Below are 26,329 nucleotides of genomic sequence, written 5' to 3'. Positions count from 1 at the left end.
CAAATGCAGGAGACTGTTTAATTGCCTTAGATTTTAGTTGATGTGACTAAGCTGTTTTCTTATGCATTTCTTCATAGGTTCTGTTGATGAATAGTTTCTGCAATTGTTCTCCAGGAAGCCTTGGGTCATTTAGACTTCCTCATTAGAGTTGTCAAAATATGTATTATATGTATCATATGACTTTTTCCCACTCGCTTTTAGAAATATACAGGTGACATGATGATGCAGATGGTGAGAGACAGAACTACACACATGTAGGTTCATAAACTGCAGAACTTGCACTTACTTGATGATCTAAAGAAAGAATAAAGATACCGTAAATGGTATTTATTGGGGAATACCCTTTTCTCTGTATTATTTTAAATGTTGCATCCAAATACATGCAAGTCAGAGTCAAACTTGGCAAGGGAATTCTTGAGTAGCTTGGACCTGTGAAACCTTGCTCCAGAGTAAGTTAAATGCACAGCTATGGCATATGCTGATTATTTTTTGTTGTTGTTGTTGTGCCTCTGGTACTTGTGTAAATGAGTTTACCAGGTAAGCTGCAGCAGAACTAAAAAAAATCTGCACAGGTATTTCAAAACTTAAGTATTAAAGGAAACAGCTGTTTAGAAGAGATAATAAACAGGAATGAATTTAAACTTATATTTGTGAGAAGTTATACTGAACACTAGTTAAGCTGACAGTATTACTTCAGTATGAAGAACCTGCTGAAATTGCTAAGCTGATGCAGATAATAGGATGGTGTGCTCAGTCCAGCTTTCAAAAAGCAGTCTTTTTGAGAAGGTGTTTTATGGAGAACATTTCCAGAAAGGAACTGATGTATGTGATGTCCATTTTCCAAAAGGGCTGGAAAGATGATCATGTTAGCTTCAGGCCTATCAGTCTCACATCGGTGCCAGGGAAGGTTGTGGAACGAATAATCTTGGGAGTCATCATGGATCAGTTAAAGGTCAACCAGGAGATCAGGCCCAGTCAGTATGGGTTCATGAATGGTAGATCCTATTAACAAACCTGCTTAGTGGATAAAGGTAAGGCTGTCAGTGTGGTCTGCCTGGACTTCAGTAAAGCCTTTGACACTGTCCCCCACAACATCCTCACGGAGAAGCTGGCTGCCCATGGTTTGAATGGTCATATGCTCTGCTGGGTGAAATGCTATATGGCTGGACCCAAAGAGTTGTGGTCAGTGAAGTTAAATTCAGTTGGTGGCTGGTCACTAGTGGTGTCCCCCAGGGACTGGACTTGGGCAGCTCCTATTTAACGTCTTTATTAATGCTGTTGATGAGGGGATTGAGTGCACTCACAGTAAGCAGATGACACTTTGATCTGCTGGAGTGTAGTAAGGCACTACAAAGGGGGACCTGGATAGACTGGATCGATGACCCAAAGCAAATTGTATGAGTTTCAACTGGGCCAAGTGTTGGGTCCTGCGTTTTGGTCACAGCAACCCCTGGCAAGCATACAGACTTGGGGAGGAGTGGCTGGAAAGCTGCCTGACACAGTCACCTTAGTATATTGATGGACAGTTGGCTGAATATGAGCCTGCAGTGTGTCCAGGTGGCCAAGAAGGCCAAAGGCATCATGGCTTGTATCAGGAATGGTATGGCAAGCAGGACTAGGGAAGTGATCCTGCCCCTGTACTTGGCACTGGTGCGGCCTCACCTTGAGTACTGTGTTCAGTTTGGGGCAACTCAGTACAGAAAGGGCACTGAGGTGCTGGAGCAGGTCCAAAGAAGGGCAACAAGGCTGGTGAAGGGCTTGGAGAATATGCCTTATGAAGAGAGACTGAAGGAACTGGGGCTGTTTAGACTGGGGAAAAGGAGGCTAAGGGGTGACCTTATTGCTCTCTTCCAGTGACTGAAAGGTGCTTACCACAAGAGTGGGGTTTGTCTCTTCTCACTTGAGGACAAGGGGCCTCAAGTTGTGCCAGTGAAGGTATAGGCAAAGACTTCTTTACAAAAAGGGTTGTGAAGTACTGGAATAGGCTCCACAGGGGGGTTGAGTCACCATCCCTGGATGTGTTTAAGAACCTTTTGGATGTGGTGCTCAGGGATGTGATTTAGTGGTGAGCTGTTAGAGTTGGGGTAGCATGGTTAGGTTGTGGTTGGACTTGATGATCTCGAAGGTCTTTTCCAGCCTGAGCAATTCTGTAATTCTGTGAACTGCTGCAGCCTTTGTTGGTATGCCAATTTTAGGGATACTGAATGTCTGTAGGACTTTTGTTTTCTTATCAGTGGACTGAACTTGCTTTTTTTTTTTCTGTTGCCTTTGTGAATATCTATCTCTGGTGTCCTCATTAGGAGGAGGCAGTCGGCAGGATTTGAATGCTTTGAGGTCCTTCTAGTTCTCCTTTTAGGTGGAAGCAACTTGGGAAATCAGTGGTGATGTTTCAGCTTTAAGTGGTTGGAATAGAAAGCTGAAAAACAACTTCTTTTAAGAGAGCTAGCTTACTGAGCAGTGCAGCATCAGCAAGATGCAAAGTACAGATGGTTGGCCATGTGGTGGCAGCAATGCCCACATAAAAATTGACCTACCCAGAATGGAGAGGATAAAGCGTTGCTCATTTTACTTCTTAGTAAAATTAGGGGGGTAATTTAGACGTGCTGTAGTACCAGCTAGGTTTCTAAGAGAGTACGGACCTCATAAAACTCATCTCTCAGCTGTATCTTCAGATCAGCTGTAGGAACTACATGGTAATTTGTATGTACCCATGTGTGTATACTTATTTCTTTAATGAACTTAGCATTGAGAGTTACAAAGTGAGTACGTGGTAGCTTCCCCCTGTGCCATCAGCAATAGGTTACTGAATGTCTTTTAGGATAATTCTTGAAAATTTTGGAAAAGGAGTGATTCTTAGAAATAAAAGCTGAATGATGCTGGAGTAATAAATTTTAGGTCATTTAATTGCAGCATAAAATGGAAAAATAATTTTTATTTAGTGAAAATGCTGAATTATTTTTAAAAGAATGCAATATTCATTAGGGATTTAAAATTCACGTAATTTTGCTGTAGCTGCTGTTTTAAGATGCTATAAAGTATAAATATTTTATTATTTAACTGTTTTTAAATAAATTAAAAAAAAGCTTTTATAAGCAGAATTTGGTTACTCATGCACATGACCTGTAAAAATGTCTAAGAGGTCGCTCTTGGAGGGAATAACTCCTGCAGTGGAAGAAAGAATGTCTCCAGGGCAAAAGATGAGGAGCTGGCATTTAGTACAAGTGCTGGGACAGGTATCAGATCTGCTCTGTAGGATTTTCTTTTTTCTTGCATTTACTGCATGTTTGATTACTTTGCCTTGTTGCATAGAACTGCAGCCTCAGTTAAGTTTTAATATTACTTTTTCTTTCTCGTGACATAGAATTCTGATGTTTTACTGCTGCCTTTAAAGCTTATGTTTGCTTACAGTTTTTTTACTGGAAATGATTTCAGGCCTGTTTGGGAAATCCTGAAAGTAGGTACACATGGCTTGTATTTGTGAGGAAAGCATTCAACTCTGTAATAGAAAATCCCTTTTCAAATACCAAATTGATAAGATTAAACAACTCTTACAGTGTGGTTTTAAAATACCATGCTGTAAATTATGTCTCTGTATTTTGTGCATATATTCTCCCCATCTCAGTAGCTCTTTATTTTGATTGTGTTAAGTAGAGATGTGGGAGGTCAGATTGAAGCTTCCCCCTTGCTGGATGGTGTTATGGTAGAAGAACAGTCTACTTTGCTGTGGTTGGGTCAGGGCTGTCTCTACACCCTTGTTAAACCGTTTCTTCTTGCTAAGCTGTTGTACAGACACATGCTCTAATCTGTTAAAGTAGTTTTAATTTTGGTCTGAATGCTAAGTCATCTTTCATTTTTGACTAGAATTGCTGTATTTGAAAAGAGGAGATAAGAAGCAGCTTCCAGAATTCCACAGTCAGTTTTGAAATCTGGTCACACTAAAAAAAAACAACCAACATTAATTATAACTGTAAATATTCTGTATTCCCATAGGCCATGTGTCCATTCTGTAGTTTTTTTTAATCCCGTCTCTTTAATTTTCAAAATCTCCTGCATGACTGCCACTTTTACAAAGTGAACAGGGAAAAACACACATCTGCATTTCATTTTAGAGCTGTCTGAACTGTTAATAGATTTAAAAAAAATAATTCTGAGTAATAATTGGTCTCGAATTCTATTTTTCAGAAGGTAATTTTGCTCTTCACTGTTAATAGAAGCTCTTCAGGTCTTTGAGTTGTAAGTTACTGAAAAAAAGTCAGCTAGCATAAGGAGATAATTAGTGTGAGTGATAGCAGCTTTTATTAAAATTTCAGTAGAAATACCCTTACTGATGGGTTGGAACTCCTAGCTCTGTGGTACAGCTAATTTGGGGAAATGGTTCTGAATGACATGCTTTCCTGTAGAAGAAATTAACCATCATCTGCATATAGTGTGGGGAGTATCATTACATTGTAGGTTTCTTTCATAGCTCTAATAGTGTGATATCACCTCAGCAAAGCATTATTTGCTCATTTCAGTAATGGATTTCATCTGGTAGAAGCACCTTGCCAAATACTGTTGTTAATACAGCTGTGCTTCAGAGCTCTTCTAGTGGGGGATGGTGCTGGTTTTTACTTGTTTCCTCTCTGAGTAACGAAGCCTCATACTGTTTGTTCATCTGACTTCCAAATCAAGTTGTTTTTTTTGTGTTTTCCCTCTGGGTTTGAGCTGAGGTTTTGTGTATACAGTGACCAAACTGAATCAGTGGTTGCTGTGAAATTTGTCACCTTTCTACAGGACACATCATTATTTTGTCAATGCAGGCAGCTACAGCTTAGGTTCAGGTTAGCATTATGAGATTTCCCACTGTGCTTTCTTGTACGATGTGGTACGATGTGCCTATCTCTGTTCATCTTGTGTTAGTTGCGATTGTGAATATTTTTTGAAGTTTATCAGCAAGGTCACATGGAGAGCTGAATTGCAGAAAACTTTTGAGTGATCCTGCATTCAGAGAAGTGCTGCTATCTGTTACTGCTTTGTTGAAAGACTGAAGGAATAACTCTGGGATAATTTCTGTTTTCATATGGAAAACTTAATAGCTAACTATAGTTCTAAAAGGTGAATTTGCAAAAGCAAATAAATACCAGGACCAGCACTGAGAGAATTGGAAAGTAAATAAATTCTCCTGATTAGACCATAAAAAGCTTGGAGAATCTCACAAGTTTCATAGCATTTGTTTAACCTTATGTCCTTCCCACACACACTTGGTACTGGTGGTATACTTGAAATTCCTGGGGAGAATAGGCTAAGCAGGACATCCTTGAGAGTATACTGTGGACTGTTATTATGGGAAAATTAATTTAGCTTGAAAAGTGCTCTTGGCTGAAGAAGTTATAATTATGGCATGCACGGGAAATTTCAACATTTTAATCAGAACAGGCATTTTAAGGCTAACAGTGAAAAGATGGACCATAATGGTGTATATGCGAAGTCTGACTCATATTTAGCACTGAGAAGTAGCTCCAGGACAAGATTGTTTACCTTCATGTGCACTGTCTGAATAAAGTTATTTTTCCCTTTTCACTTTACATACTACATAACTCAGCTGTATGACAAAAACTGCATCCTAGCTGTGCTGTCTAGGAGAGGAACAGACAGCAGAGGGCAGCCGTACCTAACACAGGACAGCAAGCAGGGTTTACTCACTAGGATGATGTACAAACTCATGAAGGGTATATGAGCATTTCTATGTTAGGAGAAGCTCTAAGTATGCAATTTTAAATGCTAAATCTCTTGAATGAGCTTGGGCCTCTTATTTTTTTAGTTTAAAAAAAAATTTAAAAAAAGTGTGATTGCAGAATATATACAATAACTTGTGTGTGATCAAGCCTTATACTTCAGGTAGAACAGGGAAGAAATTGGAATTTCCCCCTTCATAGGGTATCTTCAACCTTTTATCTTGAAGGTAAGTGAAAATCATAGGGAAATAATCTACTAATATATATTTCAGAGAAGAATTAATAAGTAATTATTGGTGTGACTGTATCACCGGTAGTGAAACATATCTTGTGATGAGCTTTCCACTACAGAGTAATGAAAGCTCTTAAGTGAAGCTGTGTCTCTCTCTTATTTCCTGTGTGGCTGTTTCAATTAAGTAAATGGCCTGGTTGAAGGAACACAGGTTAGCAGGATTGGAAAATGCAGATTAAGAAATCAGGAACTTGTGATCCATCCAATAGATAGCTTTTTATTAGTGTTTCTCCAAATTGAAGTCTATTCATCTGAAGAACATAGAATCATAGGCTGGCTTGGGTTGAAAGGAACCTTAAAAGGTGTAATTTCAATTCTTCCTTTTTGGAAGGTGTCCTTATGCTAAAGCATGTTCCTTAGTGCCATGTCTGCATGCCTCTTAAACCCACTCCAGGGGTAGCAACTCTGTGGTAAGTCAGTTGCAATGCTTGGCTGCCCTCTCTGTGAAAAAATTCTTCCTAATATCCAATCTAAATCTTCCTTGTGTAACCATGGATTATTACCCATCAGGTCAACACTGCATAGCATAATCAGGATTTCTTGTTTTTAGGTGTTAATTTTCAGAAACAGTACAATTCCTTTATGCAATTAATTGAAAATGTCCTAGTCAGTACAGAGACATGTTCATGTCTGAAAATAATGTTGTTAAAGTAGAAATTAAAGGAGTGACTTATTTGCTGTTAATTAAAATTGGGTAATGAGACTTTATATAGTGGAAGTAATAAAAGGGAAAATATTGTTGGAAAAACAGAACTAGTACTAAATTACTAAACTGGCACGTTTGCTATGTTATAAAGATTTCTCCAAAACACTGCTGTTTCTTAAGAAAAATCAGATTAAAATTCTAGACTCCGTTTGGAACATTAATAGCGAATATGATGCCGTATTTACATAAAACCTACTTGTTTTGGAATGCAGAGTTGGCAGTACACGGAATTACCTGCACTTGTTTACAAGATGTTGATGTGGAAAAATTAGTCTCTAGTTTGAGCTGCTGTCCTTTCCTGTCGTTGAACAACATAATCCTAGAAAGAAAAGGCTTGGTGAAAGAGTGGAAGAAGGGCTTTAGAGAGGAAATTCCTCAGAGTGCATGGGCTGTTGGTGCACTGAGCACCTGTATCTGTTTTTCAGTGTTTTCTCTAGTGATGTAGGAATGTGCTCACTTCTCCACTCCTCTTTGGCTTTTACTATCTTAGCTTTTTTTCACTGATTGCTCCCCTGTATTCCATTTGTAACCTGTGAATGTATTTAAGTGTTCGTGGCAGTTTTCTTAATTCATGGCTCTGCCTCCCTCACTCAGTTTTTCTTAGTGCCACATTCATCATTTGAGCATGATATTGCTTGTGTTTGACTAGGAAAGCAAACCAGTAACCGGTATCATAAATATTTAAAGCAAACTGCTTTTTTCAAACAGATTTCTATTCTTGAACTTGTGCTGTTATATTCATTAAATAAAAAAGGGCACTCTTCAATATCGAGTAGAGTTTTAAGGAACGCTTATGTAATTTCAAATTACACATCTCCTTCGTGCAATGTTATTTCATGAAAATAATGTAATGATCTTGCATTTCTTGATGCTGTGTTAGCAGTGCAACTAATTCTGGTAGTGAGTAGAACTGGTAATTTACACATTTTTAAAGTGTAAATTACTTTAAGCTGTAAAGTAATTCCTGTCTTAAATGACTCAGGTTCCACTTCATTTTTTTGCAGACCTTTCTGCAGCGTTAAGGAATAAACAAATATTTGTGAATTTGTATTTATGACTCACAGTTTGTCCTTACTGACTTATCTAACTGAAGGTAATTATGAATAAACACGTCAGAGCAAACAGCAGTTTTACAAGGATGTGCTGGATAGCTGTAAATACATTAATTCCAGCAGAGGTGCATTTAATATTACTGAAGAAAAATAATGTAAGTTCCAATTTCGGTTTATGAAAGCCTAACCCTAAAACAAATATTTTGACACATTATTCTAATATGAAATTTTAAATGGAGTAACAATTTATGTGAGTGTTACCGTGTTTTGTGGATACCAGTTACATCTGACTTGGAATCTAAAAAAAAAATAAATAAAAATCACTTAGAAATTCCTTGGAATTGAAGGATTTGATGTTCTTGTATTTTGTAATACAACATAAATGCAAGAATATTCACTACTTTTACTGACTCAGGGTATATGAACTAAAATGCTGATGATGCTCTCACCTGCTATAGCTCGGTCACCTTGAAGTACTGAAATTGAAAACTTTGAGACTTCAAAACATGAAAGATATGTACTTCAAAGGGCATGTTTGTTTCCTAGGAGTTTCTGTATATTCTTTATTCAAAAATATTCTGTTGTCTAAAGTATGGAATATACCCACCAGAAATGCCTAAAGAAATTCTGCAGGAACTGCAAAGCCTTCAATCATCTGTGTCCTCTCAATCTGTGCTTTTTTTCATAAACACAAGTGTTTGTACACTATAGAGAAGTAGTAATGATTAATCTGATGTAAACAATAAATGGTAGCTTCTGTTTGTGTTCAGGGTTCAGTACCTATCCTTTTCTGCAGGTGTGAATTCTAACCATAACAGAGTTTCCATGACATGTCATTGTGGGCAGCATAGAAGACTTGAAGCTTCCCATACAGTGAAAGTCAAAACACAGCAAACCTCCACAGTTGCTGCAAAGGGAAGGGGCTTTGTGTACTCCCAAGTGATGACTTGTGCATCTCAATTCTAATTCCAAGTTGAGAGTTTAAAATTAGTTTTTGGACCCAAAAGGTTGGAGTTATCGTAGAATTATTTTCTGTGCTATGTTATATACTTGCTGGCAATGTCTTAGGCTACCCTGCAATTAAAAACAAACAAACAAAAACAAGCCAAAAAAGCTTATTCCTGTCACATGAGTATGAAACATTTAAACTTAAGTCTAACTTCTTTTCCAAGTGGGAGAAAATAAAATTAAAACTAAGTAAGATTTTTCCCGTATCATTTGTATCATTATACAGAGTGGCTTAAGAGGAAGAAATGCAAACATCAAAACATTAGGTAACCTTATCTTACTACCTTTCTAGTTCTTACAGAACAGAACGACTTGGGTGTTATTTTAGAAAGGCAGTGGTACATCAGAATAAAGATGAAACTTTTCAAAATAATAAACTCAGGAGAACTTAATAACCAACAGTGAAGGGATTCAGGCATTCACAGACATGAGAGATGGGTTAAATGAGGACTAGCCATCTCCTGAGGAAGCATCTTGTCTATTGAACAAAGGATGATATATACTTGTGGGAATTCAGGCTCTGTCTTGTTCCTCAGATTCTTTTTGCAAAAAATGTGATTACAGTGTAGATGTTATGCAAAAAGATCAATGTTCTGTGTGAAAATGTTTTATAGAAAAGTGAATTCTTCAATATTTACCCTTTACTTCAAGTGCTAAGCTGTGATTAAATTTAGAACTGTTTTAAGTAAAAGGTTTGAGCTGTGATTGGATAAATGTGATGATAAGCTGATTTTCTTCGTTGCATTGGAATGCAAATATATGCATAGGTATAGGGATTAAAATTTGTTCTTGCATTTTAGGAAACATTCATGAAAGGCTTGCAAGAGAGCTGAAGGCAAAATCTGTAAGACATGATTGCCCTATGGGCTTAAGGTGTTTACTAGGGGAACTGGTCTGTTTTTTAGAGAAATGAATACATATAATAACATATGCTGAAACTGTTGTCTGTAATTGGCTATTTCTAATAAAAAATACTTTTTTTCCAGTAAAATAACAGGAGCAGCTGGCATGGCAAATTCTTTACACTGAAGTTGTATGAGAAGTGAAGCTTTTGAGATTTGTGATTTAAAAAAATAATATATGTATGTTTAGTGGGCAGCAGGGGGAAGGGGCAAAACTGGAAAAGCTACCTATTCGGACAGTTACCAAGTAATACTGGCACTTTTTAAAGCCTATATTTTCTATAAAAACTACTACTCTTTCACTTGAGTGAGGCATGTAAGCACAATTCTGCCAGGACTCTCTATTTCTGCTATATTTATATATTCTGTTATATTTCTGTTAAATAAATGATTCTGTATCAGGAAATCTTTCTGAACACACCAGAAAAGCAAAAAGTTGCTTACAAATGCACTTTGTCAGCTTCTTTTGGAATTCCTTTTGGGGTTCCTGTGTTTTTTCATGTTGACAGGTTCCCATTTTGTCTTCTCTGAGCACCTTTATGCTCAGCATTAATTCTCTTTCTTTCTGTCACTTCTTTTACTGAATGAACTGGGGTGTAACTGATGTTACTGCAGGGTGAAGGGACAAAGCGTTGGTTAATCCCACACCTGGGAAGATTCATGTGCCAGGTTAGGCGATGGTAACCATGATTTCTTAGCATGTCAATTGTTTTGGGAACTGCAAGTTCCCAAAGTATAAAGATAAGTATAAAGATATATATAAGTATGGTGGTGGTGTTGGTGTTTGTTTGTTTTGTTTGTGTGTGTGAGAAACATTTCACTATCCCCAAATCTAAAAACTGCTATACTTCCATACTCTAAAAAAGCTGCTAGTTTGAAAACACTAAAGAACATTAGTTTGAAACATATGTAGCTTTTCCCTGTCACTGAAAAAGTTATTTGAAGTAATGATGATAAATATTTGAAAGTAATTGGGTGTAATAAATAAGGAAGCATTCTTAAGTTTAAAATTTAACAGCATGATCTTTGTAATAACTTAATTTTCTGAAATAAAATCTTAGAGCTTTTTGATGCAATTGGAAAGGCGCTGTCACAAGGAACAATCCTGTGAACATTTGTGCCTTTTTGTAGAACTGTATCCTCTCCTCCTCTCCAGAGTGCCCAATGGTTGTTGACTGGGGTGTATTTTATCCTTAGTTTGAGGCATGCTGCCAGACACTACTAACTTCTTTAATTTTTTTTCAGAATTTCACTAAAAAATGAATTGGCTTTCTTGGAATAGAGGACATTTAGTTCAACAACTGTAGAGGGCACCATCTTGTCTTCTGAACTGATATTTGTTTTTCATTTCCTGCAGCCCTGGCTGTTGTGTGCTTGCTATAACTATTAACTAATTTTCTGTCACAGAAGTAGTAACCATCTTGGAAAGCAAAGCATCTGGGAAGTCTTCTGCTGATCAGAGTGTTTTGAGGAGAAAGTCTGCCTCTGGAGGAGGGAGAAGTCTTTAAGGAATTCTTTCTTTTCTGTGTCTCAGAGTAAAATCTTGGCTCTTACTAGATTAGGATGCAGGAAATGAAAAGCATGTTGAAATAACCAAGTTGTCATTCTTGCTCTCTAGGGCACGTGGGATTGTATGTGTTTTGCATACAGTTCTAGCAGATGTAGCTGAATGGCATCAGCAGTAGAATAAAACATTTTTTTTTTCCCCTAGAAGAAGCCAAGCTAGCTGACTCAATGACATGTTATATTTCCAGAAGAATGTGTTTAAAATAATTAAATAAATAAAATTGTATTCTGCAAGTGGAAAGACTAGTATAGCACCAACTGTTACATAGCGAGAAGGTGTAGATCAAGATTAGGGTTCCTCAAAGACCTCTTCAGGTGTGAAGTGAGTCATGTCTGCACATTTGCCTCCTTTTGGGAATTTAAGAGCAAATTGCTTCTGTATCTAAGTTGCCTCTATATGGAGCATGGTAATCTTATTTTCTGTGAAAGTGGAATGTTTAATGCTTGTTATTGATATGAATTTTGCATACACTAATGCATCTTGCTTAATATGCTTTCAGGTTACCTTTTCTCTTTTTTGTGAAAAAGAGATCTTTCTGGAATCCCACTCCAAATATTCAGTTACTATTGAGACTTTAATAGGAATAGTTTAAATAATTGAAATACTGCAAAAATCAGTATGATTAGTTCAGTAATATTTCTATTGAATAGAAATAAGACAATAGATGCAAGAAATTACTCTTACTAAACAAACTAATTTTATATATGGTGTAGTTGATGAATTGTGCCGTGGTTGTGATGCAGTTGTTTTTAGTGCATGTATGCATTATCTTGTGGAGTGTTATTTTTGTTTTCAAAAATTAGATGCTGAAATAAAATACTAAATGTGTAAGTGGGCCAAGTTCTTTGCTGATTTGGGAAGCTCTGAATAAAGAAGTAGAAAGATCTTAACATTCAGAAAATACTCATTTCTTTCCTTGTCCCACTCCAACAATTAACTTGTGAAGAGATTGCAGAAGTAAAAGAATCAGTGATGAATAATAGATTCTTCTTTCCCTAGTCTCTCTAACATCCACTAATAGCAACTACATCAGTGCTTAGAAGACAACAATTTGTTTCTCTTCCTTATGTTGTACCTTGCTTTTCATTAAGCTTTGGAGAATGTAGGCAGCTTCTGCATTCTGTTGCTGAAGTTCTCTCTAATGCAATTTTTGAACTAATTTTTGATGATCAGGATTTATGGTTACCATGTTCATTTGCTTAAGCAGGCTTTCTCCTGGAAAGCTTATAAATATTATTCTATGTTAGGAATATTTATGATCCATATCCTCCTTTAAGAGGATGAGGACAAATTGCTTTGCTGACATAATAATAATTCTTCTGTCTTTGTGACTCTGATGTATAATGAAATAATCGCTAACCAGCAAGAGTATAAGCAATAATTTGATATTTAATGTTTTTGTGGTAGTCATTTCTTTTCACTCATTATCCAGGCATACTGTGTTCAGCTGGTGTTCATATTGCCTCTTCTAAAGCTGTGGTGATTTTGATGGTGGCTTGTTAAGTTTTTCTTCATACAGACTGTTTTTAGTTACAGTTCTGAGCTGCTTCTCTGGGTGCAGTTTAAGTGCCAGTCATTCAAATTCTCTTTTTTTTTTAAATTTTATTTTATTTTTTATTTTTTTATTCTGTATACTCCTAATTTATGTGAAATTTGTTTTCTAATACATGTTAGTTTATTTTTGTTAGGCTCAAGGCTTTTGTTGTTTTCTTTATTAACAAAAGTTACAAATTAGTGTAGTTCTATTTTGGAAAGAGCATTTAGGTTTTTTTAAAACAATAAAACTGAGGAATGGAATGTGAATACTTCCAGTCAAATACTAAGTGATTTTTCATTACCTTTCTTGCAGGATAGCATAAGGTGGTCTATCTTAAGTGACGCTAGCCTAGAAACAATGTTAATTTTTGAAGTGTTGGATGTAGAAGGAAAAAACAACAACAATAAAACAACACTCTGGGTGTGAACAAGAATATGGAGAAATTCAAACTACCTATAGTACCAATGGCTGATTTCAGTTGAAGACAAGCATCCATTCTCATTCTGCCTGAACTTCTCTGCAAATTTCAGCAGTGACGTGGATGACTGGAAAGTTAAACTACAGTCTATTAACTGTTTTAGACTTGCATATGAAGGTCTACAGAGATGTCTTCTCTCCAACAGATTGGATGAGTTTGTAATCATGATAGAAACTGTGGATTCATTCTTAATACCTCCATCTCTACCTTCTCCCTTGCCCCAAAGAACAGGAGTTTAACGCAGTACAGATAAAGAATATACTGCATTATTTTTAGGATAGTTCATGTGAATGAAATGCCACACTTAATTTTTATAAGAAAATCAGATTATCTTGATCTCCTCTCTAAAGGGTAAAGTATCATTGAATCTCATTGAAAGTGTTGATAAACAGGGCACAAAATATGGGCTTTCTTTGTTGATTATTATGTGGTATACTTCAAGGCAGTGCTCAAGTTACGCTTTCAAATCATACTCATCTTGGAGACTGAGTTTCTTTTGTCCCATCTTCAGGCTATTTTTTACCTCCCAGGGTAATACCAGAACACAGGATAAATGCTTCATCTTGCATACGCTTGACATTGTTCACTCACACTGTTTTACCTGTAGCAGTTTATTTTGAGAAAAGCATCTAATGCTAATTAAAGAGTACCTTCAACATGCATTTCAGAAGAAAAAAAAAATTATTTAGAGAAGAAGCTGGAAGTCAATCTCTATCAGAAATACAAGAGATTCTCTAAGTGGAATTCTAGATGGCCTGTGAGGTGTTCATCATGTTACACAGTCTGTGAATTTGGGTGGGGATGTCCTTGATATTTGAAAATATTTTGATGGTGTTATTGCTGCCTGTATGTGTGATTGCCTTAGATCTGCTACTGTTTCTACCATTTTTCCACATATTTTTGCAATGACCCAGAGAGATTATTGTGAAAGAACATATGAATATGTTTTACATGGGTGAACACAGCTTTCTATAGCTGTATAATGTATGTACTTCAGATAACAGTCTCATGTTATGGAGCCCATCAGGTCCCCACAAACTCTTATAATTACTCCTGTTTTGGCCCATTGCAGTGTTTTTTAATGAACTACAAGCTGCAGAATTTCAAAGAAGTTAATGCTGCCCACTACCCAGGGAAATAATCTAAGCTTTACCATAAAGGATTGTGGTTTGATAGGAGAAAATGGGATGACCTTTTCCTCCTCTCCCATGATGGACCATACAATGTTTTTGCTACAGATGCACATCTGTGGCACAGATTCCTGCTGTTGTATTGTGCAATGTGAGCGTCTTAAAGGCTACAACTGTAGCCTTTAAAAGAACACATACGTATAACTGTTCTTCAGCAAAATATTTCTCTATTACATGTTTTTGTAGACTGAACGTAAATAGTCTTCTCCCAGAAGACTAGTGACAGCATAAGAGGAAGTGGCCTCAGGTTGTGCCAGGGAGGTTCAGGTTGGATGTTATGAAGAATTTCTTCTCAAAAAGAGCAGTGATGTATTGAAACAGGCTGCCTGGGGGTGTGATGGAGTCACTGTCCCTGGAGATGTTTAGGGAAAGATGTAGTTCTTAGGGACACAGTTCAGTGGACAATATTGGTGGTGGGTGGGTGGTTGGACTAGGTGGTCTCGAGGTCTTTTCCAACCTTAATAATTCTGTGATAGCAAAACTTTGTGTGTATGTCATCTAGAAAAATACAGTGTAACAAACTACTAGATTATCTCAGCAGCATTATTTTTCATCTTGTAAGATGCCTCTTTGGCTGCCTAATATTCAAAGCCTAAAAAGCTTTGTTTGCGTACTGTATGTTTTATTCCTTTACTTTTTACAGTGTTTTATTCCTTTGCTGTTTTTAAAATGCGAGTTGAGGATGGTAAAATGATAGCATTCTCCTAAAGTACTTTGTTACTACTTATATGCATTTTAACAAATGCACTCTGAAAAGCCCACTGAAAATCTGAAGAGAATCAGAGCTAATACTGGTATTAAAAATCTGATGGTAAGTATGTATAGTTACATAAATTTAGTATCATTCCGCCTGATATGTGGTACTAGTGATACAGGTTTATGATGGGGAAAAAGGAGAATTGATTTGGGATTTGAATTGATCCGAGTATTTTGCTATAGCAGAAAGTATGATTTCCTTTGAATGTGTGTCTTGGTGGGGAAGGAGTCTGGTGGATGGAGTACAGGTCTAGACTTCTGTTTTTCTGCCTTTAGACACCTTTCAAGAAAATCATTTAACACAGTATTTTATTTTGAAGTAACTTTCTTTTCTTTGAGCCATTTGTTTATTGCTTATTAAAAAGCAATCTATTTACAAGCTTGAAATGTAATCCATCTTCATCAGTAAGCTTTTTTCTGTGACTCTCTGCCAGCATCATTAAGCTACATTAACATCATCCTACTTAGAACAAGTTTCCAGAACAACTGAAAATGGGTGCAGAAGAGATTTTGCTTAGTGCAAGTAGTCTGTGAATGTCTGTAAACTGTTCTATCTGAAAAAGCTTGTTTTTGCTTGTGGCTTATATCTTCCCATAAATTAGCATATAGTTGTTGAGAAGATGTGCATGTTGTTAAACGGAAGCCCATGTCAGGACCGTTCCTTGTAGGACAATCAATAATTGCAAGCACCATGCAAATTGCCTGCTGCCTTCCCTTGTATCTGTGATAATCCCTGATGATGCAGACAGTAAGAGCCCATTTATTGTGCAGCTGGAGCTAGGAGCGGTGCATTAGAAACCTGGTTTGAGAGACAGGGAAGGCAGTACAGAATTTGTCCTTAAGTGACCAAGTAGGATATTCCCCTAATATCCTATGTTTTTTTCCATCTTCTCAGTTACAAAGGAGTGCAAAATACAGAGAAACTGAGTAAGATACTATTCATGGATTTTGCAGGGGAGAAAAAAGAGAAGGAGCAATACTGCAATGAGAGAGGAAGGTGACAATGGAAAGGTGCTGAGACACCGGAAGCTTTACCCTGTCCTCTAGTTGAGGCTTACATATGAAGTGAAGGAAGAGGGTTTAAAGAGTGTAGGTGGAGACACAAAGATTCCTGCTTGTATATGTACAAGGTTTTGAAAGAGGACTCCTGCATTTATAGTGTAAAGTCAACTGTCTCCACTTTGCATTGCTCCAAATCCAGAAGAGAAACAGCCACCTATTTCTATCTGTTCTGTCAAAAGATTGAGAAGGATTACATTAATGCCTGTGTCACAGTTTTCTAGAGGGTGAAAATTGTAGTGCCCTGTACTATTTTCATGCTGCCTACGTTTTGCCAAAGTTCTGACAGAATTTAGAAGCTGCAGCCTTTCATATGCTGCATGTCTCCACATATTGTGGTCTGTAGCAAATGGGGGCACTTAGAGTAAGGTTAGTATCAGTTTATCTTTTATGTAAGTTTTATTAAGTTGGAAAAAATCCAGTAATATTTTAGTCAGAAATCAGACTTTTCTTTTTTAAGAAACATATTCATTACTTGTTTTGAGAGATAGCTGTGCTACCAACTATCAGAGAGGTGGAAAGCTCGTCAGAACAAGTTAAATCCTTGCACTCAATTATGCTGAGCAAGACATCAGAATGGACAGGAACCTGTGAAACCAAATTTGAATTAATTTGAACCAGGCAGTTTTTGGCAGTATCCACAATAACCTAGAGGATATGTAGAGTTTTGAGCTAATGCCATTTAGTTCATATCACAACTTCATCTTAAAGTTAGCTTACTAGGTATCTTTTCCAGTAGTTCTTCTTTGGCCTGCAACTGCATTTCCATTTCTCCAAGTTAGTTCTTCCTTCTGTTACCTGTAAACAACTAGTATTCCTCTTTCTCATGCCAATGTTCTGTTTTTGTGTAAATCTTTTTTTTTCTTCTTCTTTTTTTTTTTTTTTTTTAATTGAAAAGTATATGCTTTAAACCTTTTGCTTTCATAGTGCAAGAACGCTTACCTGTATGAATGTTTGAAGTTGAGCAGTATGAACTGTATCTAGTATCTTGGTTCAGTGATGTAAAATAATTAGAGAAGCACCATTGGGACTTCTGATTATTGTGCTGTGCTTCCAGCGATCTTACAAGTCTCATTAATTCATGATAACACGTGGTGAGAATTGCTGGATGTTCCTCTATTTTGCTCAGGCTGAACAAATCGTGGGAAAACAGGCCTGTTGTCAGGCACAGAAAAAACGAAATGGCAACAGAGTTTGATTCTCAATCTTCGTTGCTTGTGAGCCTTCTGATCTACTGACTAATCTACAGATGTTTTCCCAGTTAGTTTAGTTTGGTACATGTCTGCCTACCTTTTCACTCTGCATACATCTACTTCTTATTCTTCTTATTTAAAAGGAAAATTTTACTTATAAACTATTCTTAATGCCTTTCACACATTTCTAAGCTTTTTAGCAGAACGAGTAAAGTTGTCAAGACCTGTATTCCAAGAACCTGTATTCTTTGTTTGCGTAACCTCTGTTTCCTTGAATTACTGCCTTGAAATGATTTAGTTTGTACTAAGCAGTTGTCATTTACTTGAGCATCTTCTGAAGCAGCTATAAAATGTATCCTACCTCCATCATCTTTTTCCTACATGAATTCTGCATGGGTTAGTTCTTCCCACTAGTTCAACAATGATTGACCCTTGATGTCAGATATTATTCCAGTGTTTAAAAAGGCATATAGAATAAAAATTATGAAGAGCTACTGATCAACCAGGACACAACTGGAGACTTCAAATGTATGCTTAATGGAGAACACTTAATGTTTTGGTAGGTTAGACGAGTTCCAGGTTCCAGTGGTCACCTCCATAAAACAGAAGATGGAGACTGGGAGTGGAGTGATGATGAAATGGATGAAAAGAGTGAAGAAGGCAAAGCTGCTGTTTCTCAGGAGAAGGTAGCTTTTATTTGCATCAAGACAGTTACAGTTTGCAATATATTTTGTCTTAGTTGTTAGTGTTTCTGGATCTTTAATGCATAAAACTCATGTTTCACTGCATTTATTTTCTAGTCACGAAGAGTAAAAGAAGAGGAGAACACAGAGGTAAAAATCTATCTTTCAGGTTTTTGCTTTTTTTTTTTTTTTTTTTCTTCCAAGTGTTTGAGGGAAGGGATTTCTTTCGATTTCTCTCATTAAAAACATGAAATGAAGGGAGAGCATTGGTTTGATTCTGCAGCCTTGTGTGGCAAGTACTTATGAGGACAGAGCTTTGTGCAGCTGGGCCTGTAGAAATTAATTTGAGTACACACTGGATAAAATGGATAGGAAATTCAAAGTGATGTTACTTTCCTGCCCAAGAGAACTGGTTAAGATAAGTAATTTGGATACTTTTAATGAATCTTCCCAACTGGATCACAGTAATTGCTGCCTTTTGTCAAAGTGATAATGGCTCTTCTGGAGTAGCTGAAAAATCTCCAAATAATTTTTCATTGTCAGGATATGTATCACAGTGTGTAACTTGTAATTAAAATTCTTGATGCCATATGAAGTAAAACAACTCAGTAGTATGGCATAGTGGATTAATTCAGAGTAATAAAACTCCATGCTGAGACCATAAGAAGCATAAGTGCTGTAAATAATGGCTTAATAAGTTGATTGGCTTACAGCAAAAGTGATCTTCTATCTTAAAAAGTGCCTGTTCCGTGGGTGGATGATGCTTGCCAATTTACCTGCAATTTTAGAGGCTCTGATTTTATTTTTTTATTTTTTATTGGTGACACAAATCTGCACAAAGTGGAATGATTTCCTGCTAGATTTGGTCTTGCTAGTTGCTGTGATGTCCCTGGTCTTTCAGTGTCAGGGCTAGTTTACATACTGCTACAGTACCTGTAGAAGTTGCCAGTCAGGGCTGAGATGGTCTTGGGACCCATGCTCTGTTCCTTGTGCTTCTGCTTTTTTTGTAAAGCTTAGGGATTTCACCCTGGAATTTCCTCTGCGATTTCAAATCAGTGTGTACTGGACAGAGTAATACAGTGTGAGGTAGGAGTGATAGTGTGAAAGATACGTGTATGGTTTCTCAGTGGAAGACATTCCCCAAGCTGTGAAGTCTGCTTTGTTACACTGCTAGTTCTTAGCAGATGGGTAGATGTAAGACTTCATTATGATCCAGAATAGTTATTCAGAGATAATGGGTATACTAGCTTGTTACTCTCGCTGTTTGCAGATTATTAACAGGTTACTGGAGTTTTGATACAGAATGGATTAAAAGCCCTTCTGCTCTGTTCTTTAATATAGGCCATGTCATTTTTATCTCTGTAATTTTAATCCAGGAGTTTTACTGCTATCAGCTATATTTAAAACCGTTGCTGAAAGTTTATACGGTTTTTGAGAGGTAGGGGATGTGTGAAATATTCTGATGTTGGACTGTTAGTATGGCGAGTATTTCAGGATTTTTTTTTTCTTTGGCATCCATGATAATGCTTTTTTTCTTTTTCCTTTAATAGTCTCAGCCTGCTGTTAGTGATGAATATAGTGAAGTTCCATGTGCAGTGAATCTTGTCTTGAGATTAAGGTAAGAGATACTTCTATTTATTTTAACATTCCTTGTAAGGTGACTTTATTATTCTCGATTTCCATCATTACTTTCATAATATTAACATAAAATAAGTGTTAACCTCTTTAATCTCCCAGTATGGCCAATATGAATAGTGTTTCTGTGACTAATTGCTGTCTTTTAATTGCTTACTGAAATAGGGTAAAATGAAAAGCAGAATATGAATGTGGCTTCAGGCTAAATGTACCCTTCATTAAGTATTTTCTTTCTTTTTCCCTTTTGCAATGCAGGATCACAGTGAGAGATTTTTAATGAGTTTCTTTCACACTTCAGCAGTCAGTCTCTGACAGAAATAAACCATAGCTGTATTACAAGTTGCCTACTCAGAACGTTTTTCACTGGCAAGTTTGATCAGCCACTGTAGAGAAATGACTGATATTTTAGAAAATGGATACAAACATGTTGTCTGACTTAAATTTATACGTTGTCAAAATGAGACACCTTTCATGAAAATCCATTTAAAGCTAAGAATTGATAATGCTTAATTATGCAGTTTAATTCTTGTGTAAGAAGTACATTCGTCTTGAGAAACTTGATGGCTTTTTCTGCATTTATAGCTATATTCCTTAAATAGCTAACTTGGTTAAAAAACTTATTGCTACTTGCTTTAAAGCTCATTTTCATCCTCTTTGTGTTGACAAGGAACTACAGTTTCTCACAGACATCCTAATCACTTGTGCGAGTAAACATTATTATTTTTATGCTAACAAAAGAACAAAAAGACAAGTAGAGAAATATTGACAAAACTCTGACTGGTATGTTACCAGAAAATAGTAGATCAGTGCACAGCAAGTGGCTTAAAAACAGTAACCTTAAAAACTGTTGATAATCACAAGAAATATCTGTGTAGAATGACTGCCAACTTCTGAATCTATTATCTTCCCCCCCCCCCTTTTTTTTTTTTGACTACTTTTTCAGTGACAGCTGCAAAAAATTGGCTGCTAAAGGTTGTTTACTGTAGGGAGTAGTAATAAATTTTATTGTAGGCAGAGAAAGGACTTCAAGATTTTTTGGAACCTGTTTACTTGTCCCATTTACATGGCAGCCCAGTTTATGCTATCAATATTCTTTTTCATCCTACTGCATGATACAGGTAGATGAAGCTATTTACAAAGCAGACCAATTCACACTACTGCATGGAAGTACCAGTGAGGTGTTCGGGTATTTTTAAATTATGCTGAAACCTGTGGAGTGATGAGTTTCTGCCCAGTTACCTGCAGTGTTGGCATATCTAAAGGCCAAACGTTTTAGCACAGTCAAATGCCAGGGATTGTGCTTCCTTCTTTTTCCTTTTCTTTTTTTCTTTTTTTTTTTCCTGTAGCTCCTAAGCTGCATAAACTAGAGTTTCCAAATATGTTACTTGTGTGCTAGGAACTGAAAAGTTTCCTTTAAACAAAACAGTGACACAGAGGAGATACCTTCTGGGGCTTTGGGAGGCTTGGGAGTAAAAAAAGAAAAATCTGAAGCATTATTTTGCAGAGTGCACTTTTGCTGCTTTAGGCTGACCTATATTCTGGAGCGTATGTTTTGCAGTGATCATTCTTGGCCCCATGTGAGCCCTGGCCGTGTTTTGCTTCAGTGTAGGAGTTGGGCTGAATGACACATCTTTGCAGTGTTTATTTGGATTTCCTTCTGATGGATACCTGAACATATGAGCAGGATCACAGTTGGCATTTGATGTATGGGGGGAGGGTGTCAGTATATCCGGTTAAAAGCTTTGTTGTATTTGACCTTAAAGTAGGCACATTAATAGCAGTCCTGGCCTGGCACTAAGCGTTGTACTTAAGTAGAGAACTCAGGCATTTTTGGGGTAGGTATGTCTGCAGTGGGCTAACTCAGGAAACTATGTACAGAGAAAGTTCTAGAAAAAGTGATTGTAATAACAGAATGGTGGGCATGGGATTAGGATTCTTCCTTCTCAGCCCTGAAGAGTCCCAGTATTTGAATCTTAACACTCTGCTAATTAAATGCCAATGGGGGATTGAGGCTGGCATCCCAGTGACATTATTGACAAGCTTGTGTCACTCCAGGTAATGTGACAAGCTACAGAGACAGCGTTTTCAGAATACAGCAGGGTTTAGCATCATTAGTGCTTGAGCTATAACTGTAAATATTTTCCACTAATTGAATTGGTTTTTTGTTATTTATTTATTTTTGTTACTGCGAGAGTAACTGGAGGTGTTCCTTCATTAAAAAAATATACAGCAGAGCTCTGGGAAATAAACTCTGTTATATAATGTGGAGGCCCTCGGTTATGATCAGTCAGTCCTGGATTAGTCTCTTTTTGCATTCCAGCTATCTTGAACCCACAACTATTGCAGGGTGAATGAGCTTATGTTTATGGGAGCTGTATATGGGGAAAGATGCTGTGGCTCCTAGATGGTGTTCTTTGTTATAATTACTGAGCAACTTTTTTTTGATTGTCTAAAAGCAAACTACTGCTAGTTCTGGCATTTAGTAGTTGATAAAATTTGGGTTGCTGGCTTGCTTTGTGTCATGCAGCATTCTCTCAGGATTGTAATGCAGTAAATAGCTAATATGCTCATAGGGATTTCTGCATTTATCCACCTCCAGTTCAGACTTTAAACTGTTCTGTTGATGTCTTTTGGTGAATTGATCATTAAGTCTTATAGCTGGTGGAGACTTGAGCACATCAGAGGACTTTTATGGGATTTGTTAAAATGAACCGCAAGTTGTGAAACATGTTATGAAGCAGATTAGCTACAGTACATGGATAGAAACAATTTCCTGTGATGCTTCAACTACTACTATTATATAGCTTTTTAAGTATGACTTGATATTCAGATAAACATTGTGAAGATTAGATGCCAGATCTGGAGACTCAAAACTCAGTATATCATCTGAAATGTTGGAAGCTTTTTCTTTTAAAATAATTTGCTTGAGGCAATAAAGTTATATGAACTGCTTCAGCTTGATGACTTCAGAATACTGGTTTAGGATACTTTGAATTACAGTTTTAAATAAGTACTGATACAGGTAAAAATGTGAATACCAGTTAAATACAAGGCAAATGACTTGACTGATGGTGGAGGAGATGTGAAGAGGAAAGGGACTAAACGGTGAGAGAAGGTTCAAGGTTTCATCTCAACTCTGCTTTTGTTTCCCTAAAGAGAGGGTAAGGTGACATCAGCAAAAGGTGAGCATCTTAAATGTGAATGAACTCCTCCTGTGTGATGAGGGCTGGCTGGGCTAGGATGTGAGGGATAAGGCTTTTTTTTTTTTTTCTAGGGTTCTTGGGCAAGAAAGGGCTGAGGCATGTTGGGGAAGTAAACTGATGGCATTTGTAGTGTTGCTGACTCCTTTTGGCTGGGGAGCTGTCTTAGTTGGAGTGAGTTTGTGATGAAATACATTGTGATCATTTAGGGACTTGTAGGAGAAGGAGCTGCTCGTCTTATTTTTTCTTCTTTGGAAAGATGAGGGGATGTGAGGCCTGAAAAATCAAATGTTAGATAATGATAGTACTATGGAAAAAATGCAAAACGATGTTTCAGTAAAGGTTAATAACATATACAGAAATTGAAAATGACCTTCCCAAAGGAGAAAATCTGGCAAAAGAATCAGCACATTTCAGCAATTCTTTCACTGGATGATCAAGTTCTGACATTTTTTCCAAAGCAGCAGAGTTGGACTGAAACGGTGTTTGAGTAGGAGATGCCAAATTAGCACCACCAGCCTCTCTTTAGTGTAAATGTTGCGTTGTAGGTAAAAGGCACAATCTGAATCCTGACATAACTTTTAAAGAATCCCATAGTGCTGTTTGTAGAAGTGGTGGCATTTAACTCTGTTACTCTGGGTAATTTCCAACTTGAATATCTGATTTTTCTACCCTTAGCTTATATTTAATACCTTTCCAATTTAGAAGGTATTTGTTTCAGTGAGGCTAACTTAGAGAAATATTCTCCCTTGTCAGAGCTCATGTGACATAATTGAATTTCAGGCACGTTGTGACCAATTGATTCTTGCCTCACTTGCATCTTCAGTTGGAGAGGGCATTTTTTTTCCAATTTATTTTCTATCTTTTCCAGTATTGTCTTGGAGTATTTTGCCCCAGAAGTGAAATTAGCAACATTTTAAGGGACTGTGTTTGAATTTTGTTATGAATTGAAGAAACTGGTTCTCAGTTTTTGTCTGATCTGTTGCCATGTGTATAACTGCGATAACCTAATATGTTATGTTGATATGTTGGTGCTTCTTTATCCTTTGATTCACAGAGGAATGGGTGTTTGCTGTTGGGGAGGAATTAAATCTGCAGTCCAGGCTCTCTCTTGTGAGGCTGCACATGTTCCATGTCATGTCTCACATCGAAGGACCCTGGCAGGAGTTGTGTACAGAGGCTGAAGGCTGTCCTCTGCTGTGGCTGGGGAGAGATGGTAGAAAGGAGATATCACCACCCTTGAAATTTCCAGTCTAATCACCTGACTTGGGAAGGTCACTATCTGAGGATTTGACTATTTAGATTAATAACAGAGACATTTCACGTTAAATTAGGAGACTTGTTAATGGTTAATAGTAAAGAATTGCAAATTATCTGAAGCAATCTGAGATGGTTAAATTAGCTCCTTTGACAAGAAGATAATTTACTGACTGTAATTTAGAATGTCCCAGGACCTAATTTAATACAGTTCCTGCGCACCAGATGAATTGAGCCAGAGGAAGAACAAAAGGGACAAATTGAAGTTTTTTTACTTGAAGCACTGGCAAATGGGATAGTTGAGTTATATTATCTCATATCTTACTTAAAATAGCATGTAGAGAAAGTGCTAAGGCAGAATTACGTGTAATAGCATTTTGATAGTTTGTGTTATTTACAGATGAAAGTCAGTGTATATTTTTAACAAAAATACTTCTTTGATTAATGAAGATGGTTTACTACACTGTATAAATCTGCTTCCCTGTAAGTTTTGTAGTACGAGTGGTTCTTATCAATTCTTGACTGTCAGGCCTAATCTCAGAAATTTCGGAGAGAAGCATCAAAGATAATCAAAGGCTTGGAGAGGAATAATTCTGTAAAAGCTGAAGGGAGGTATCAATATTTATATAGCAAAATATATGATGTGTGGAGCACAATGGCTCAAAGCCTGAGAGATGAGATTGGTTTATTTACTTTTTCAATGTAGGAACTGGAGGAATGTGAGAAAAATGTCCACTGAAAGGAAAAAAAGACACAGAATGTAGTTAAACTTTGGAACTCCCTGCCCCAGGATAGTGAAGAGAAATTCGTGAGACCTATGAAATGCTTAGAAATGACATGAATCTGAGGTAGTTGCTGAATGACAAATGCTTTGTTGCTGGGACAGCAGTTGCAAGAACCATTGCCGTGTCCTACTTTTACAGTGGTTTTTTAGCCACCTGCTATTGGCTGCTGACAGATATCGGGCACTTGGCTGTAGGTTCCCAGTAGAGCTGTGGTTAGTACGTAAGTTTGAGGCTTAATTTTTAGGAACAAAATATCTAAATAAGCAAAATGTTCAATCTGCTCTGGCAAGATCTGGAATGATTTTGGTAATTGATTCAGCAACATTCAAAATGTTCAATTCTTTTCTATTTGATGGGGCAGTTTCTGGCTTTTCTGGTGCTTAAACTTTTATTCTCACCTGGTTTGTATGAAGAGGGACTGATACGTATCCTACAGCAAAGGTTAGGCATTCTTCATTAGTTTTGTTTACTTAGAACAGCTTCTCAAGTGTATCTAATGACAAGATCCACAGACCAACTACCAGCCGTGTGATGAAGTTATGGCTGGAGAACAACAGCGCTGCTCTGTAGGCTGGAAATTAATCCATTAACAAAACTGTAGAATTCTTGGAATAGCTGTGACTCTGATAACACTATTGAGTGCTGTCATATGTAATGTTTTGCTATCACCTCTACAGCATTTGCCCTCCCTCAGGCTCCTGTGGGAATATGGCTACTGAAGTGAATTTTGATTTCACAGTATGGAGGACTTGATTGAAATAACCTATTTAATCTTGAGTAAATCACGACTGAAATCAGTAAGCAGGAACCTTTGATTAAACTATAGATTCTAATTCTGTTTTCCACGTTTACCTCTATTTCCTTCAGAGCTTGCTCATTAAAAATGGTAAATGGTGCATTTCTTATTCACAACTTAAGGATGCTTTTATGCCTTCCTGTATTTTTATTGAAAATTGAACACTGAAAAATGTTGTAATTAACAATTGCATCTAAAATTTAGCTTACATACAATCACTTAATAGATATGTTTTTATTAAAAAAAAAGTTTGTATTTTCAGTTGTTCATTACTGAATCAAGGAATCTTGTTTTTGTTTTTCTTATTGAACATAGGTTATCAAGATTTGCATGTCTAAATATTTTGATGGCAGGGAATTAAGTGTTTAATCTTCATGGTTGTGGTTGTAAATTTTGTGTGCAATTAATTGCATGTGACAATGCTGCTGAGGCTAATTTAAAAACCAATAGAACATTTTATTTCATTTTGTATTTTTATTGTATATGCTAAATTTCTTTTTGATTTTCAATGTCCAAGAA

General features: G+C 36.8%; 1 protein-coding gene across 1 annotated transcript in view; it reads left to right on the top strand.

The window, feature by feature from the left end:
* Positions 1-26,329, top strand: part of STK39 (serine/threonine kinase 39) — an 82,028-nt gene that overhangs the window by 28,668 nt on the left and 27,031 nt on the right. The window contains 3 exon segments of the mRNA XM_072341551.1: positions 18,018-18,140; positions 18,255-18,287; positions 19,688-19,755. Of these exon segments, the coding sequence (XP_072197652.1) occupies positions 18,018-18,140; positions 18,255-18,287; positions 19,688-19,755 (224 nt within the window).

Source organism: Excalfactoria chinensis, chromosome 7 (assembly GCF_039878825.1).
Source record: "Excalfactoria chinensis isolate bCotChi1 chromosome 7, bCotChi1.hap2, whole genome shotgun sequence".
NCBI classification, from domain to species: Eukaryota; Metazoa; Chordata; class Aves; order Galliformes; family Phasianidae; genus Excalfactoria; species Excalfactoria chinensis.
Note: the sequence above shows the minus strand (reverse complement) of the source record. Positions and strands in the feature narration are given on the sequence as shown.